This window comes from Octopus bimaculoides, chromosome 27, assembly GCF_046866305.1.
Source record: "Octopus bimaculoides isolate indiv1 chromosome 27, ASM4686630v1, whole genome shotgun sequence".
NCBI lineage: Eukaryota > Metazoa > Mollusca > Cephalopoda > Octopoda > Octopodidae > Octopus > Octopus bimaculoides.
Window position 1 is genome coordinate 17,079,591 of NC_142954.1, and position 19,501 is coordinate 17,099,091.

The 19,501-nt window shown below is 37.3% G+C and overlaps 1 protein-coding gene across 6 annotated transcripts in view; it reads left to right on the plus strand.

The window, feature by feature from the left end:
- Positions 1 to 19,501, plus strand: part of LOC128251379 (leucine-rich repeat-containing protein 46-like) — a 111,361-nt gene that overhangs the window by 75,969 nt on the left and 15,891 nt on the right. For all 6 annotated transcript variants that reach the window (XM_089343432.1, XM_089343430.1, XM_089343429.1 and 3 more), the window contains exons 2-3: positions 9,351 to 9,453; positions 17,833 to 17,947. In XM_089343432.1, coding sequence (XP_089199558.1) covers positions 9,392 to 9,453; positions 17,833 to 17,947 — 177 coding nt within the window. In that variant the 5' untranslated portion in view covers positions 9,351 to 9,391. The remainder of the gene's footprint in view (positions 1 to 9,350; positions 9,454 to 17,832; positions 17,948 to 19,501) is intronic.

Consider the following 19,501-nt stretch of genomic DNA (forward strand, 5'->3'; position numbering starts at 1 on the left):
ATATATATATATATATATATATATATATATATATATTGTTGCTATTATGTTAAACTGCCGTATGTCCAAATTTGGCAAAATACGTTGTTTCCAATGTTTATTTTTGCTTGCAATAGCCGGTTCTTTTGGTCAAACTATCGTATCTCCAGCTGCTTCAGATGCCAAGGTATCAAAATTTGTGAAAGTGTAGTACAATGGTTTTGCTATGGACGGGTGAAACTACTTTTTTTATATATATATATGTGGTGGCAACACGAACTTTTGTCTGTCTTCTTACTCTATTAGGGTATTTAAGTAAAATTATATTAATGTGTCCAACTGATTAAAAAAAAATTCTATTTATGCAGCTGAGAATAGCCCTGCATTTAAATTGATGTAATGATTGCAGTGTTCAATTAAATGGAGTCACTTGAAACAGTCGTACTGCATCACCTCTTGATATCCTGTTGCTTATTTTGATTTTATTCACTTTATTTTGAAGTTGTACGGATAATACTGCACTAATTTTTGGTGCTTCAACTTAAGTTCCTAATTCAACTGAATCTCAATTATTTTCTTATATAAAGGAGCACTCTGTCGGTTACGACAACGAGGGTCCCAGCTGATACGACCAACGGAACAGCTTGCTTGTGAAATTAAGGTGTAAGTGACTGAGCAATCCACAGACACGTGTACCCCTAACGTAGTTCTCAGGGAGATTCAGCATGACACAGAGTGTGACAAGGCCGGCCCCTTTGAAATACAGGTACTACTCATTTATGACAGCTAAGTGGACTGGAGCAACATGAAATAAAGTGTCTTGCTCAAGGACACAACGCGTCGCCGGGAATTGAACTCACGACCGTACGATTGTGAGCTGAATGCCCTAACCACTAAGCCACATGCCTTCACTATATATATATATATATATATATATATATATATACATATGTATATATATATATATATATATATATATTTAAGGTGTATTCTGTTAGGGGCATATTACAGTACTAAGTAGAGCTCATTTGCCCTTAGAATTACCAAATAGTCGGCAGTATTACAGTATACTTCCAAGTGTGGGTTTAGGTATCCATCATGTGTGAAAGAATGTTTAGCATCAAAGTCAAAGATTTACTAACAGGGATAGCGATTATGTATTACCTGAAGAGATACAACTGGATCCCATTATACAGGTAAACCATTGCTTAATTTAAATCCTGTGTATATGTGGATCTATGTTGTTTTGAAACCTGTGTAGTGTTTGTTAAATATCTGTCTAAATGTACTCATTCTTGACCCTATGTATTCAATTTTATATATATATATATATATATATATATATATATATATATATATATATATATATATATATATGTATGTATGTATATATATAGTCATATATATATACATCCAGCTGTAGAAACTCTGCCAAATCAGATTGGAGCCTGGTGTAGCCATCTGGTTTCACCAGTCCTCAGTCAAATCGTCCAACCCATGCTAGCATGGAAAGCAGACGTTAAACGATGATGATGATGATGATGATGATATATATATATATATATATATATATATATATATATATATATATATATATTTATCTATCTGTCTTCCTCCATCTTTCTATCTATACCTCTGTCCTGGCCTCTACTTCACTGCTATACCCTTCTGTCCCTTCCTCCTTGTTCCACTTCCTCCCTCCACCATCCTCTCTGCTCTCGTGTGACCTGTGGTCAACTTTCTTTTCACTCCAGCCGCTGTGAAGGCAAGACGAACTACTAGCGTTCTACCTCAGATTTGCGTTTGGCCGTACGGCTTTTGAATGTTGTTTTCACTGTCCATTTTTTCCTGTCTTGGTTTGTGTTTGCCACCTTGGAATCCTCTGTGTAGTGGGTTGATCCACTACTCAGGAAGAGACTATTCTAGAGTACGTTCTGTCTTATCTTCGAAACGTCTAGATAGAATAGAGACAGCTGATGAAGGGATATTCCAAGTGGCTTTCCGTTTTCCTATATGTTCGTTCCGTTGTCTGTAGTTTATTGTTCTAACGTCCTGTACCCTGATATGCATGTATATACACATGTAGATGTAAGTATGTACATATATGTGTGTATACATGTATATATATTCTTTGTATTATATATATATATATATATATATATATATAAAGTTAAAACTTACTTGCAAATGGACACGTGGTGTTCGATAATATAATAATACAAATGATATGTGAGCATATGCATGTATACATACATATATGTATATACCTACATCTACATGTATATATAGATGCATATCCAGGTACAGGACGTCACAAAAGGAATGGGAACATAAACAAAGCACAAAAACGGACTTTTTTTTATGGACAACAGAATGAACACATAGGAAAACAGACGAGCCACTTATGGAACTTTTCCTTCATCGGCTGCCTCTATTCTAAGCTAGGCGTTTCGAAGATGAGGCAGAACGCGCTCTTAGAATAGCTCTTCCCATGAAGCGGATTAACCTGCTAAGCGGAGGGTTCCAAAGTTGCAAACAAAAACCAAGACAGGAAAAATTAAACAGTGAAAACAACATTAAAAGGCCGTAGGGCCAAATGCGATGAGATATTGAACGCTGTGGTATGACGAAGCTGAATGGAAAGAGACAGTAGTTTCGTCTTGCCTTTATGCTGGCTGAAGGGAGAAACGAAGAGGTGACCGCAGGTCACGTGATCAACGAGGAGTGGGAGGAAGTGGAACAAAGGTGAGCGATGATAGACAGGGAGGAAGAGTAAGAGAGAGATATGTATAGCAGTGAAAGGGAGAAGCAAGGACAACAGAAGGAAGCAGAACAGAGGGTGCTGAAAAGTTCCTGGTTTTAGGGGTATTGCAAAAAAGGCCTGGTTGGATGCCCATCCTTCTGAGTTCTTTTGCAGGGCTTATAGTATCATCATCATCATCATCATCATCATCATCATCATCATTATCATCATCACTTAAAGTCCGTTTTCCATGCTGGCATGGGTTGAGCGGTTTGCCCAGAGCTGACAAGCTAGGGAGCTGCACCAGGCTCCAGTTGTCTGTTCTGGCCAAGGCTTCTACAGCTGGATGCCCTTCCTAATGCCAACCACTTCACAGAGTGTGCTGAGTGCTTTTACATGGTACTGCATGGGCGTTTTTAGATGGCGCCGTATGGGCACTTTTGTGTGACACTTCTGTGAGTACTTCTCACCACCAGAGGGACCAGTCTTAACACTTCTGCTGTGGATAACAGGTCTTCTTGAGTACAGCAAAGCACCAGGCATCTCAGTCCTTTGTCATCTCACCTGAAAGGTTCAGTGTCCTGAAGATATGTTGAATAAAATCATAATTAACTGATCCTCCTGTATTTTCCTTTACTCAAAGCCAGGAACCTCCCAGCACCCTACTCAGATATATATATATTTATATATATATATACACATACACACACATATATATATATACATATACATATATAGCGATAGATCATTGTCTTCATCATCATCATCATTGTTTAACGTCCGTTTTCCAAGCTGGCATGGGTTGGACGGTTTGACTGAGGTCTAGAGAGCTAGCAGCTGCACCAGGTTCCAGTCTGGTCTGGCAAATTTTCTGCATCTAGATGCCCTTCCTAACACCAACCACTCCAAGAGTGTAGTGGGTGCTTTCTACATGCAGGCCTTGCATCAATCACGTTAAAATAGTGCATTTTACGTGCCACCGGCACGGGAGCCAGTCAGGGGACACTGGCATCAACCATGTTTGGATGATGCATTTTACATGCTGCCGGAATGGGAGCCAGTCAAGGGGCACTGGCCACAGCTATGATTTTGGTTTTACTTGACTCAACAGGTCTTCTCAAGCATATCATATCACCCAATGCTTCAAGGGTACTCTTAAATGGGCCCGACATGCAACACTTGGCATCAGCCATGGCTGCGAAGCACTCAATCATAATCCAAGTTATGTCTAACCACATCAAGTGGTAAGGAATATCTACGATTACTTAAGGTAAGCAACTCCAAATGGATTTCCTCTGATGGACAAATCCCAATGGATTCCCTCCGATGGACAAATCCTGAGTTTGCTTCACTGGATTATAAATAGTTTACCCAGTGTATATACAAGACAATTAAAATGAATCCAGAGAATATCCCCAAAAGAATGAGGCCTCAAACGGCTGCTCATGGAAACCACACAAAAGCCACGATCACCCTGACCTTTAGGGCAGGCGCTTTCTCCTCTTCCTCTAACCTCAATCTAGACACACATGCTTAGAGTAAGCCTGTTCACTTGGGGCCATTTGTGCTATATTCACCCACCCAGTAATTTTAACAAAATTGCTGAGAGGCAGCACTTCCCTTGAATATATATATATATGTATATATGTATATATATATATGCTCATACAACAAAGGTTATTTAAACCTTCAAACCGAATTCTTTTCTGACAACTCATGTTTCCTAACACAGTGATTATCTAATGAAATGATCACCATGGCGTGAAATTCGAGTCGCAAGAAAGGAATTTGGTGTAAATAAAGTATATAATATTTTTCACATCCCCCCCCCCCCCCTCACCGGATAAAATAACAGTTTCCTTATTCGTTGACAGCGTAACAATTGAAAATAAATACACACACACACACACGTGTATGCATGTTTATGTATGTATACAGATGTATATTCATGTGTGTATATATTTACATGTACTTATATGTATCTATCTATCTATCTATTTATCTCTCTTATTTCTCTCTCTATTTCTCTCTCTCTCTCTCTCTCACTCTCTCTCTCTCTATATATATATATATATTTATATATATATATATATATATATATATAATATATATATATTTATATATATGCATGCATGTATGTGTGTGTCTGTGTGTACATATATATACTTATAACTATCTCTCTCTCTCTCTCTCTCTCTATATATATATATATATATATATATATATATGTATGTATATATATATATATATATATATATATATATATATATATATGTATGTATGTATCTATATGTATGTATGTGTGTGTCTGTGTGTACATATATATATATCTATAACTATCTCTCTCTTTCTTTCTTTCTCTCTCTCTCTCTCTCTCTCTCTCTCTCTCTCTCTCTCTCTCTCTCTCTCTCTATATATATATATATATATATATATATATATATATATATATATATATATATATATATATAGAGAGAGAGAGAGAGAGAGAGAGAGAGATACACATACATACATTCATGCATATACAGGTATTTGAAAGGCTGGTTATAAATTGGAACCTAATCTTAATTAAAGAATTCAAGATGGGTGATGGGTACACATTGAGAATTGTATATAAGTATATATACATATATGTGTGTGCATGCATATACATATGTGGATGTGTGTGTGTGTGTGTGTGTGTGTGTGTGCACACGCGTATGCATACATTCACACACCTACATATAGGTGCATGCGAATACATTTATTATGGTCTGGAAGACTGGTAATGCAATGAATAAATATATAAAAGCAAAAAACAGAAAGATAAATAAATAAATAAATAAATAAAGGATATGAGCACAAAGCAGGTCCCCCCCCCACCCCTAAAACAACACAAAAACGACAGCACAATAGAACCCCCCCACCCTCCCGAATCAGTGTGGAACTGAATAAGAAGAGGGAATGATAGGGGGGGGGGGGTCACTGACTGGTATTTATAGATGTGTATTGGCTGGTTTCCAAAGAATGGAATAAAAGAGATGTACTAACATTCATACATATGTAATTGGGTGTGTATAGTGTGTGTGTGTGTGTGTGTGTCTGAGTGTGTATAAAAGATATAAATATATATATAATATATGTATAGTGCATGTATATATTTGTAAATATGATATATAAATATATATGAGTGTGTGTGTATATATACATATATGTATAACATGTATATGTAAGTACATATTTGTGTGTATATGTGTGTGTGTATATATATATATATATATATATATCTATATATATATATATATATATATATATATATATATATATATATATATATATATATATATTATGTATATATATGTGTGTGTATGTAAATATGTGTATACATATATATATATATAATACATATATATATGTTACGTATACAATCATATATATATATATATATATATATGCGTGCATGTGTGTTGTAGTGTGTGTGTGTGTGTGTGTGTGTGTATGTTTATAGATTTGTATGTATGTATGTATGTATGAATGTGTATATGCAGGAAGTGAAAAAAAGAGAGAGGGAGAGGCCAGTAGGTACATATTTTAATTAATTTATTAGTGCATGCTAGTATCATTAATATTATTATTATTATTATCATCATCATCATCATCATCATCATCATCATCATTGCTAGTTAGCCTGCAGGTGAGCTCAAAATGAACATGAGCTCAGACCATGGCTAAAAGCATTCCTACTATGAACATCCTGTCTATGTCTATCTAGGGATATGTCATCTAATGTGGCACATCTCTACATTTTATTCTTCCTTGCCTTTTCTCAACTGGTAGACACTATTTTTGGAGAGAGATTTCACTGCTGTTTCTAGCATGTTGATCAAACTCGCAGTGGTCTACCTACAAGACATGAAAGACAATCCAGACATGAGCATACAGTTTTGTCTTGCTTTTATTTCTCTGATGCATTACGATGCATTTCGGACATTATTATATAACATGTCCTTCACATTTTAATAAAAAGGGGTATGATTCAAAGGTGGTTTAGTTGCTATTTCTAACGGGTGTATCAGCCATATGGGAGATCCTTCATTGACTCATGTATACATGATTTGTAGTTTTTGTGTGAGTAAGTATTTCATCACTATCATCATCATTATCATCACCATCATCGTTTTAACGTCTTCTTTTCTATACTTGGTGGCTTAGTGGTTAGGGTGTTGGACTCATGATCATAACATTGTGGTTTCAATTCCTGGACCAGACAATGTGTTGCGTTCCTGAGCAAATCACTTCTTTTCATGTTGCTTCAGTTCACTCAGCCAAGGGCCGACACAGCTTGGTGCCAGTGGCATTGCAACTCCTTTTTACAGCTGAGTGAACTGGAGCAACATGAAATAAAGTGCCTTGCTCAAGAACACAACACACAGCCCAGTCCGGGAATCAAACTCACAACCTCACGATCGTAAGATTGATGCTCTAATCATTCTATTACGATTTTTGTATTTGGTTTGCAAGATTCTTGATTTGAATTCATGTGTTGAAAACAAATGTTGCTGTGTCTTGGGAGGGTCATTGTGCCAAGAATAACAAACATACACTGGTCCAATTTCACTTCTTTAAAACAGCCGATCAGTTATATATCTGACTGAAACAAGTAAGAGAAACAAGTAAAAGATCATGGGATTTGTATGAATGAGGACAGCTGCTTAACCCTTTTGATACCAATCCACCTGAAACAGCCTCTGACTCTGTAGTATAAATGTCTTGTTTTCATAAGTTTTGAATTAAAATCTTCCACCAAACCTTAGTCACAATTTATGTTCCTAACACTAGCTTAATGATAACTAAGTTATTTTACTAAATTCTTTGTTATATTTCAAATTAATTGAAAGAAACACAGAGCATCTCAACAGAAATATGGTAACAGAAGGGTTAAAATATATAATAGAGTAACAATTCTTAACCCTTTTGCTACTAACCCAGCTGAAACAGCCTCTGGTTCTGTAGTGCAAATGTTTTGTTTTCAGAAGTTTTGAATTAAAATCTTCTACCAAACCTTAGTCACAATTTATGTTCCTAACACTAGCTTAATGATAACTAAGTTATTTTACTAAATTCTTTGGTATATTTAAAATTAATTGAAAGAAACACAGAACATCTCAAAATAAATACAGTAATGAAAGGGTTAAAGAGGTGCTGATCTCCAATTGTGGAGGGAACCTGTGGAAGAAGTAGACCTAGGAAGACATGGGATGAAGTGGTGAGAAAGGATCTTCAAATGCTGGGCCTCACTGAAGAAATAAAAAGGGACTGGGGAATTGTGGTGATTTGCTGTACTTGAGAAGACCTGTAAACCTAAGTAAAACTGCGGTCCTCCACACGTACAGGGTTGTTCTTTACAGGTGCTGGTGCCATGTGAAATGTTCTCGTGTCAGTGCTGCGTAAACGCATGTAAAAACCACCCCCAGGACACTCTGTTAAGTGGTTGGCATTAGGAAGGGCATCCAGCTGTAGAAACCATGCCTCAGCAGACAGCTGGAGTTTGGACAGCTCCTTACCTGACCAACTCCTGTCAAACCATCCAACCCATGCCAGCATGGAAAATGGACATTGATGATGATGATGATGATGATGATGATGATGATGATGATAGTGATGATATATATACATATATATTTATATTACTCTACCTTTGGTATTTGAGTACTCTTTTTTCCACCTTGTTTCACATTTATGTGCTTTCTCTGGTATATCTATCTATCTATCTATCTATCTATCTATCTATATATATATATATATATATAGAGAGAGAGAGAGAGAGAGAGATGTTTCTTTATTAACCACACAGGGCTGAACACAGAGAGGACAAGTTACAAGGTAGAGCTTTTCTTTTTGGGGAGGAGAAGGAAGGGAAAAAAAAGGGGGTGGGTAGATTTTCAATCAAAAGGGATCGTAAAAAAAAAAGAATAAATGGGAATCATGTATCCCAAAGATAGAGAGATAGATAGATAGGTATGTATGTATGTATATGAATGAAACGGAGCCCATCATTTGTCAGGTTGCAAATAGGGCAATAAAGAAGATGTACTGAAGAAGTTAGTTACAACTAAAATAGGATGGGAGCTGTGACACAAAAATCTACCTGAAATAAATACCCTGCGAAATAATGCTGTACCTAAAATATCTACATCACCTATTTTATTCTTAGTCATCCATCAACTAAAGAGTACTTTCAGTCATCTGTGCACCACCACCCTCACCACCACCACCACCACCACCACCCTCACCACCACCACCACCACCACCCTCACCACCACCACCACCACCACCACCCTCACCACCACCACCCTCACCACCACCACCACCCTCACTACCACCACCCTCATCACCACCACTACCACCCTCACCACCACCACCACTCTCACCACCACCACCACCCTCACCCTCACCACCCTCACTACCACCACCCTCACTACCACCACCCTCACCACCGCCCTCACCACCACCACCACCACCACCACCACCACCACCCTCACCACCACCCTCACCACCACCACCCTCACCATGACAACAACACCTTTTCTGAAGGAGCTAATTCTTGTTTCTCTCTCTCTCTCTCTTTTTCTTTACTTCTGTCCCACAGTCGACCATTCGGAACGGCGCAAGAAAGAATGGCTTCCCTCAATGATGTTGATCATAAAACGCAATCTTCCAAGAGAAGCAGCTGAATGGAGTGATAAAGATGTGTAAGATAGTATATGGTTTACTTATCATTATTATTATTATTATTATTATTATTATTATTATTATTATTATTATAATGTGGCAATCTGGAACAGTTCTTAGCAAACTGGACAAAACAGTTAGTGGCATTTTGTCCGGCTTTATGTTCTGAGTTCAAATTCTGCCGAGGTCGATTTTGCTTTTCATCCTTTCGGGGTCGATAAATTGAGTACCAGTGAAACACTGGGGTTGATATAATTGACTAGTCCTCTCCCCTCAAATTTGACTTTTGCTTTGCATTTGTACAAGTTGGATCCAAGTCTCACCCAGAGACCTCAAGAGACAACAAGTTAGAAGTTCATGTTGGTGTTATGCCTAGGGTACCATATATTTGGATTTGTACATAGTGTTGTTCTAGAGAATGTTTAAGAAACCATAAGAAAATTATGTGTTTGCTTTAAAATTTGAGATCACCTAGACAGTATTTTACGTAGGATATGGGCAGTTCCCATGAGCACTATCTTTTGAACTTCAGCCATGTTGGGGTTTCCTGGTATCTGAGCTAGGTAGTAATCAGCCCGTTTCGCTGTCATTCCCAGGGCACCTATGACAATAGGTATTGTTTTCGTCTTCAGATTCCACATTTTGCTAATTTCTATTTCAAGATCTTTATATTTGCTCAGTTTTTGGTAGGTCTTGACAGATACGTTTATATCGATTGGGACAGTCATATCAATGAGGAGGCATGATTTTTGTCTGAAGTCTTTCAGTATGATGTCTGGCCTATTTGCGTCTATCTTTCTGTCAGTTTGAATGGTGAAGTTCCAGAGGAGTGCGATGTGATCATTTTCAAACACTGGGGGTGGTTTGTGTTCCCACCAGTTTTTATCATGGGGCAAGTCCAGGTTTTTGCAAATTACCCAGTGAATATATTGTGCAGATCTATCATGCCTGTTGAGATACTCTTATTATTATTATTATTATTATTATTATTATTATTATTATTATTAAGGCAGAATGCTGGCAGAATCTGAGTGAAATGTTTATCAGTGTTTTGTCTGCCACTACGTTCTGAGTTCAAATTCCGCTGAGGTGGACTTAGCCTTTCATCCTTTCAGGGTCAATAAATTAAGTACCAATTACAGACTAGAGTCGATGTAATTGACTTACCCCATCCCCCCACTAAATTTCAGGCTTTGCACTTATAGTAGAAAGGATTATTATTATTATTGTTGTATTTGAGGATGGTCATGCTGTCAGTTTAGCCAATAAAAACACACGCACTGTATATTTGGTGTTAATTTGCTTCAGCCTTATTTTACATTAATCCTATTTCGGTCAGAGTTCTTTCGTCACACTTCTGTGACCTCATCGGTGGTCCTTTGCTTTCTTCTTTCTTATTTGTGTGTCCCTCCTTACTAACGATCAGCCATTTTGTATTTTGTATTCCTATTGTATGTGTCTTTATTTGCGCATGCACATACCCCTATGTGTGTCTGTGGTTAGTAAGTGCATGTGTGTGTGGGGGGGTGCCTGTATTATCTGTATCCCCTGTTTATACACGTTCATTTAATTTGTTCGTTCACGTTATTATTATTATGATTATCATCATCATCATCATCATCATCATCATCATCATCATCATCATTATCATTATTATTATTATTATTATTATTATTATTATTATTTTATGTTTGACTTTTGTTTTGCATTTGTACAAGTTGGATCCAAGTCTCACCCAGAGACCTCAAGAGACAACAAGTTAGAAGTTCATGTAGGTGTTATGCCTAGGGTACCATATATTTGGATTTGTACAGTTTTGTTCAAGTGAATGTTTAAGAAACCATAAGAAAATTATGTTTGCTTTAAAATTTGAGATCACATAGACAGTATTTTACGTAGGATATGGGCAGTTCCCATGAGCACTATCTTTTGGACTTCAGCCATTTTGGGGTTTCCTGGTATCTGAGCTAGGTAGTAATCAGCCCGTTTCGCTGTCATTCCCAGGGCACCTATGACAATAGGTATTGTTTTCGTCTTCAGATTCCACATTTTGCTAATTTCTATTTCAGGATCTTTATATTTGCTCAGTTTTTGGTAGGTCTTGACAGATACGTTTATATCAATTGGGACAGTCATATCAATGAGGAGGCATGATTTTTGTCTGAAGTCTTTCAGTATGATGTCTGGCCTATTTGCGTCTATCTTTCTGTCAGTTTGAATGGTGAAGTTCCAGAGGAGTGCAATGTGATCATTTTCAAGTACTGGGGGTGGTTTGTGTTCCCACCAGTTTTTATCATGGGGCAAGTCCAGGTTTTTGCATATTACCCAGTGAATATATTGTGCAGCTCTATCATGCCTGTTGAGATACTCTGTAGGCGCAAGCAGACTGCACATGGAGACAACATGATCGATGGTCTCATTTTGTTGTTGGCATATACGACATAATGGGGAGCTGCCGTTCTTTAATATGTTGGCCTGGTAGTTCTTTGTAGGTAGGCATTGATCTTGGGCTGCTTTGATAAACCCCTCTGTTTCTGATTTCAATCCAGAGGCCATTAACCATTGGTGGGTAAGGGCTTTGTCAATATCTGCATTATTCGCTCTCTTTGGGTATTTGCCATTGAGAGGTTTTCCATGCCATTTTTCAGTCATAATAGCTAAGGCAGCAATTTTAGCACGGGTTTTCAAGCGCTTAGCTTTTTCTGTAGGTGTTTCTAGTTCGTCTAATTCTTGAATTTGTTGCAATTGGAATTCACTTAGATATTCCTTTGCCTGTTTTGTTACTGAGTAAGATGCTTTCTTGCTTTCATATTTTAAGACAAGTTTTAGCATCCAGTCCTCAGAGTTTTTCATATAGGTGTCTAGGCCAATTGTGGCTACCTTCATTGATAATGCCAGCTGTAGTAGTCCTCGACCTCCCTCTTTTCTTGGCAGATAAAGACGTTCTATATCTGCCTTAGGGTGGTGCATTCTATGCATTGTCAACAGTTTTCGTATTTTTCTGTCAACATTACATATTTCAGTAATTGACCAGTTAACGATGTTGAAACTGTAAGTCACGACTGGTATGGCTAGAGCATTGATCGCTTCGATCCTGTTTCTCGCGTTCAGCTCTGTCTTCAGTATTGCTCTCACCCTGCGATAACATTCTCTTCTGATCCTTTCCCTCATCACTGAGTGCTTGATATTGTCCCCTTCAATTACCCCTAGGTATTTGTAGCTCTCCGCTGGTTCTAACTCTTTTATGACATTTTGCTGGTCAAGGTTCACATTAGATGTATTTGTCATTTTTCCTTTGATAAAGATAGCTTTTGCACATTTATCAAGGCCAAATTGCATCCTGATGTCATCACTGAATTGTTTAACAATCGCTAGTAGGCCTTTGAGTTGTTGGTCATTTTTTGCAAAGAGCTTTAAATCATCCATGTAAATGAGATGATTTATATTTTTATCAAATATTTTATAACCATACTGTGCATCATTGAGCAATTTTGAGAGCGGTATTAGGGCTAGACAGAAGAGGAGTGGTGATAGTGAGTCACCCTGGAAAATGCCACATGAAATTCTTACATCTCCAGCATTTAGAGATTCATTGTCATTGTTCAACATCAGTGTGGTTCTCCATGATCTCATACTTACAGATAAAAAGTTTCGCAGAGTAGGAGCTATTTTATACATTTCCAGACATTTCCTAATCCAGCTATGTGGTAGGCTATCAAAGGCCTTTTTATAGTCTATCCAGGCTATTGACAAGTTTTTGTGTCGCTTGTGACAATCTTCTAAGATCATCTTATTGATGAGTAGCTGATCTTTACAACCATAAGATCCACGTTTACATCCCCTTTTGCTCATTAGGGAATATGCTACTTTCTATTAAAAAACTATAGGTGTACTCGGTTAGGACAGATGTTAGCGTCTTATACATTGTTGTTAAGCAGGTTATGGGGCGATAGTTTTTTGGTTCGTTTGTTTCCTCATTTTTTGGAAGCAGGAATGTTAAACCATTAACTAGCCAAGAGGGCATCAAACTAGGATTTTGCAAAACATCGTTGTAAAGTTTTGTTAGCAGTTCATGGCTTTCTGGGAAGGCATTCAACCAGAAGTTAGGAATTTTATCCTTTCCTGGAGACTTCCATTTGCTTGACCTCCTGAGAGCAGATCTTATATCTTCTACCCTGACCCCCTCCCACTTTTGCTCCTCTAAGGAGTCTAGGTCTGTAGCTATTCTATCAATCCAAGGGGCCTTTTCATTGTGTGTTTTATCTTCTGCCCAGATTTTATTCCAAAATTCTTGCACTTCTTCTTTTGATGGGACAGACTTTATTGTTACTGGTGTTTTCCCTATCTTCCTGTAGAAATTTTTGGGGTTATTTTTGAACATGTTATTATCTCGGAAGAATTTAACACGCTTTTCATACCTTGCTATGCGGGCAGCTTTAGCACATACCTTTTGCTTGATGGTTTCTATGGTGGCATCAATGTCAACTATGGTTTTCATGTTATATTTTTTCTTTAGTTTTTGGGTCTTTGTAGGTTTGATACTCTTGTCAAATTTAAGGTTTTTCAAACATTCTATGTCAGATCTAAGCAGCTTAATTTGGTGTTGAATGCGTTCTTGCCAAGAAGGCTTTTTGTGGGAGTGTTGTCTTTTTCTAATCTTTTCACCACATAGAATCGTTGAGATTCTTGCGGATGCATAGTACAGGTGGTTGAGATCTGTAATATCAACATCATTAGCTGAAATTATATCCTTAAGTGCAAGGCGGATTTTACCAATTATTTTCAGGTTTTGGTTAGAATTGCGAATTTTGGGGAGAGTGTCGCGTTCATTCATACTAGTTTCTTTAATTTTCAGCCATTCAATCATGATTTGATTTTTTAGATCATGTAGTTCTGTTGCGTCGATTTCTGTATGACTTCCTTCATCTATTTGATTTTCACCTGCCTTAGTGTTTATGGTTGGTTCAGAGAGTATTTTATTTTGCCTATCAGTTACCTTAACTCTTTCAATTATTACTGTATTTTCATCAGCCTTGGGCTGGTTTATAATTATTTCCTCTGTAGTATCTTCTTTAGCTGCAGTTTCATTCTTTTTATCCTTTACTGCTTGCTTAATTTGGTCAATCTCTACTTCAGTTAGTAATTTTTTTTTTATAATGTTTCTTCTGACGTTGGCAAGTTTATTACTGTCTATGTAGGGTCTTACTGCAAGGTGTTTCTGTCTCCAGTTTAAGTAGGTTTGTACAGTATTAGATTTATCTGTAGGGAAATATATGGCACGGTAGAAGGCTCTAAGAACTTCTTTATTATCTTCCCTAGACCATTTTTCATTCTTTTTCTTTTGGTTATTTGATGACGAGCATGGATGGCCATCTGTTGGAATATTCCGGTTGTGGGGTACTTCCAGCTCCTGTGTGTCGGGAAGATTTGAACCAGTAGCAGATTTCTCGTCTCGGATCTGGTTCATTATCCGAGTAAGTGGTCCTTTATAATCCGGTCTATGACCATTGCGGTTTATATTTTGTTTTATTACCAGTGAGGCATAACAAGCTTCGACGTTGACGCTAGGGGACGGATCTGTCTGTTTAGGGTAAGTTTTTTGAGACAACACCGTCTCCGAGCTTTCGTGACGTAGCTTCTTAAGGCTAGCAGATCTATTTCGAGTGAGTGGCCCTTTGTGATTCGGTCGATAACCACTCTGGTTTGTGATCTGCCTTGTTATCATTGAGGCATGACGAGCTTTGGCGTTGACATTCGGGGACGGATTTGTCTGTTTAGGGTCAGTTTTTTGAGACAACACCGTCACCGAGTTCTCAGCATGTAAACATTGCTCGTAGCGTAGTTTTTTAAGGCTAGCAGATCGGTATTCATCTGTATTTTTTTTGTTGATAGATTTATCTCCAGGCATAGTGTATTTTTGTGTGTGTGTTGCGTTTTAAACTTATGAATGGTTCACTGTCTGTATTTGTTCACAAAATGAAAATAAACAAAGAAGAAAGAAAAAAAAATTTTGGTTTTGCTTCGTTTGTGATATGTGTTTTCGTATCCGTAAGTGTGTCCTGTGATTTTTACGTAGTTCTGTAAACATTAAGATGCATGTGTAGTTCTATGGGTATCAAAACGTATATATCATTGTGTACACGTTCAAGTGTATGCGTAATTATTCAATATATGTACTTACTATTTTGTTCCATTTCTTTTTTTTTATATAGTTTGTAAACTTTCCGGTGTTGGTTTTGCGTGTGTGATCGCACGTGTTTCATTGAGACATCGTGCATAGGAGGTTCTGTGCTTTGTATTGCAGTGAAATTTCATTTTTTAAGAATAAAAAATATTCTTAAAAAAATTATCTTCGTTAAAAGACCGCTTCCTTCAAATCTTCCACCGGTTCTTTTGGCTAATTCCATCGATGTTATTGGATTAGATATGTTTTTGTATAGGGAGCCCGGTGTAGCACATCCATGTTGTTATCTTCTTCTTCTTCTTCTTCTTCTTCTTATTATTATTATTATTATTATTATTATTATTGTTGTTGTTGTTGTTGTTGTTGTTGTTGTTGTTGTTGTTGTTGTTGTTGTTGTTGTTGTTGTTGTTGTTGTTGTTGTTGTTGTTGTTGTTGTTGTTGTTGTTGTTGTTGTTGTTGTTGTTGTTGTTGTTGTTGTTGTTGTTGTTGTTGTTGTTGTTGTTGTTGTTGTTGTTGTTGTTGTTGTTGTTGTTGTTGTTGTTGTTGTTGTTGTTGTTGTTGTTGTTGTTGTTGTTGTTGTTGTTGTTGTTGTTGTTGTTGTTGTTGTTGTTGTTGTTGTTGTTGTTGTTGTTGTTGTTGTTGTTGTTGTTGTTGTTGTTGTTGTTGTTGTTGTTGTTGTTGTTGTTGTTGTTGCAAGCTGTCAGAATGGTTAGCATGCTGGGTGAAATGCTTAACATCATTTTGTCCATCTTTACATTCTGGGTTCAAATTCCACCAAGGTGGACTTTGTCTTTCATCCTTTTGACATTCTTTTATTCTTTTTCTTTTATTTGTTTCAATCATTTGACTACGGCCATGCTGGAGCACCGCCTTTTTTAGTCGAGCAAATTGACCCCAGGACTTATTCTTTGTAAGCCTAGTACTTATTTTATCGGTCTCTCTTGCCAAACTGCTATGTCACGGGGACCTAAACACATCAGCATCAGTTGTCAAGCGATGTTCGGGGGACAAACACAGGCACACAAACATACACACACATATATATATACGACGGGCTTCTTTCAGTTTTCTTCTACCAAATCCACTCTCAAGGCTCTGGTTGACCCAAGGCTATAGTAGAAGACACTTGCCAACTACTGGAGTCAATATAATCGACTAGAGTCCTCTCCCCAAAATTTCAGGCCTTGTGCCTACAGTAGAAAAGATTATTATTATTATTATTATTATTATTATTATTATTATTACCTCTGCCTTAGCGAAAGCGGAGGTATTGTTTTCAATTGTGTTTGTTTGTCCATAGACAAGATATCTCAAGAACTGCTGGATGGATTCGGATGAAACTTTCAGAAATGTTTGGCCTCATGACTGGCACAAACTGATTAGATTTTGGGATCGATCTGGTACCAGATAAGGATTCTGGATTATTTTTCGGTTTTTTTTTTTTTTACTTTATTTTTGAGAGCGGTCAGGTTCATTTTTTAGTATTCTCGTTTGGGAGAGCAGTTGAGATTATTTCAGATATTCTCATTTTAAAAATCATCTCTGGCTAATCATTGGTGTTGCCTTGGCAGAGGTTTGTACTCTCCGAGTGCTCTTCTTCTTCTTATTATTATTATTGTTGTTGTTGTTGTTATTAAGGTGGTGAGCTGGTAGAATTGTTAGAACGTTGAGCACAATACTTAGCGGGTTTTTTTGTCTGTCTTTATGTTCTGAGTTCAAATGCTGCCAAGGTTGACTTTGCCTTTCATCCTTTTGGGGTCAAAAACAAAGAAGGGCCAATTGAGCCCAGGGGTTGATGCAACCGACTTACCCTTACCCCTGAACTTGCTGGTCTTGTGCCAAACTTTAAAACCCATTCTTCTTCTTCTCCTCTTCCTCCTCCTCCTTCTTCTACCAATCCTCTTCTTCCATCCTCTTTCTTGTCCAGCCTTCCTCTTCTTCCTCAAGAACACAACCCATTGCCCAGTCTGAGAATTGAAACCGCAATCTTATTCTAGACTATATACCCTCATGATATATACATTGAAGGAACGATATTATCAACCTTGCACCAACATGGCCACAGTGTTCAATAACTGAAATCACTGGAACATCATAAACATTTTTTGTTTTTGTTTTTTTGTTTTTTTTTGTTTTCGTATTTATTTGTAACGTTTTTCTCTTTCATGCTTTTTCATTAATCGCAGACCTCTCTCTTTTCTTTTTCTCGTTAAAGTCTTGATGCTGTGGCTAAGATCTCTCACCTGCAATTGGACGGAGAATCAATCGATGAAATTGATTTCACTCAGTTTATTGATGAAGAAATTTTGACCAATTTGTATCTTCAGAATGTATGTATATATTTATATATATATATATATATATCATCATCATCATCATCCGCTTTCCACACTGGCATGGGCTGGACTGAGGACTGGTGAACCAGATGGCTGCACCAGGCTCGAATCTGATCTGGCAAAGTTTCTACAGCTGGATACCCTTCCTAACACCAACCACTCCGAGAGTGTAGTGTGTTCTTTTATGTGCTACCAGCACGAGGGTCAGCCAGGTGGTTCTGGTAACGACCATACTCAAAAAGTGTTTTTACATGCTACCTGCATGAGAGCCTGTTTGGCAGCACTGGCAATGACCATGCTCGAATGTTGTTTTTCATGTGCCAGTAAGGCAACGCTGGCAACAAAAGCACTCGAATGTTGTTTTCCCCGTGCCTCCGACACAAGTGCCAGTAAGGCGACATTGGTAATGATCATGCTCAAATGTTTTTCACGTGCCAGTAAGGCGACGCTGGTAACGATCACGCTCAAATGTCGTTTTTCATGTGCCACCGGCACAAGTTCCAGTAAATCTCAAAGCTACGACATAATGCATAATTAATTCAAAACAATGTGATTAGATAAGCATTATATTTAACAATGATATGAATGCAAAAGGGTTGAATTATGAGACACCCAAACATCATAGCAACTCATGTATCCAAGTGTTAAATGTCTTATAATGCTCATATGAGATATCTGGAATATCTCTGTGATGTCTCATGTCATGTGACTCGGATTATTTTTGATCAGCATTTTGATTTGGTCATTATCAATGTTTGCAGGCCTGCCAGAACATTCATGGTCTTCCAGATCAAATTTTTCACTCCTAAATCTAGCAAACCACATATGAACAGTCCCTATCAACTATGGCACCACCTCCATAAACTGAACATATCTATCTTACTGTTTGTACAACGTTCTTTTAACCATTCTAGAAATAAAACAACATCAAACAATGAAAATGTATCTAATTTTAACTCCAATTTCACTTTTGATTTTAAAAAAGTACAAATACTCTATCCTTACTGTTATCATATAAAAAAACGTGTTGAAATGTCACCTTTCAGAAAATATATATATGTTGTATGTGTCTGTCATGTAAAAAATGAAATGATATTTTTAAATGTCACAGTGGTACAAACTTTTGTTCCAGCCCAATACATGGGAGGTATTGAAATTGTGATGATATTTGGTTGACAACTGATGAGGGACTAAGCTTATCTGTTTCGGTTGGGAATATTTTCTTCCTGTTTTTCTTCAAATTCTTTGGATTTCCTCCTGTGTCACATTTTCATTTTGTATCTCTCTCTCTCTCTCTCTCTCTCTCTCTCTCTCTCTCTCTCTCTCTCTCTCTCTCTCTCTCTCTCTATGTATATAGAAATGTTAACATAGAGTGGTGAATAAATCGATATATCGAATTTGAAGTCTCTGTCTCTTTTGAATATGAAAATTTAAAAGTTTAAAAACCTTATAATATAAATATAAACTGTGAGAACGACCCTTAAGGAATCTAGTTAATGATCTCCTAAGGTAAGTTCTTATGCTATATTGGTAACGGTTGCTACATCC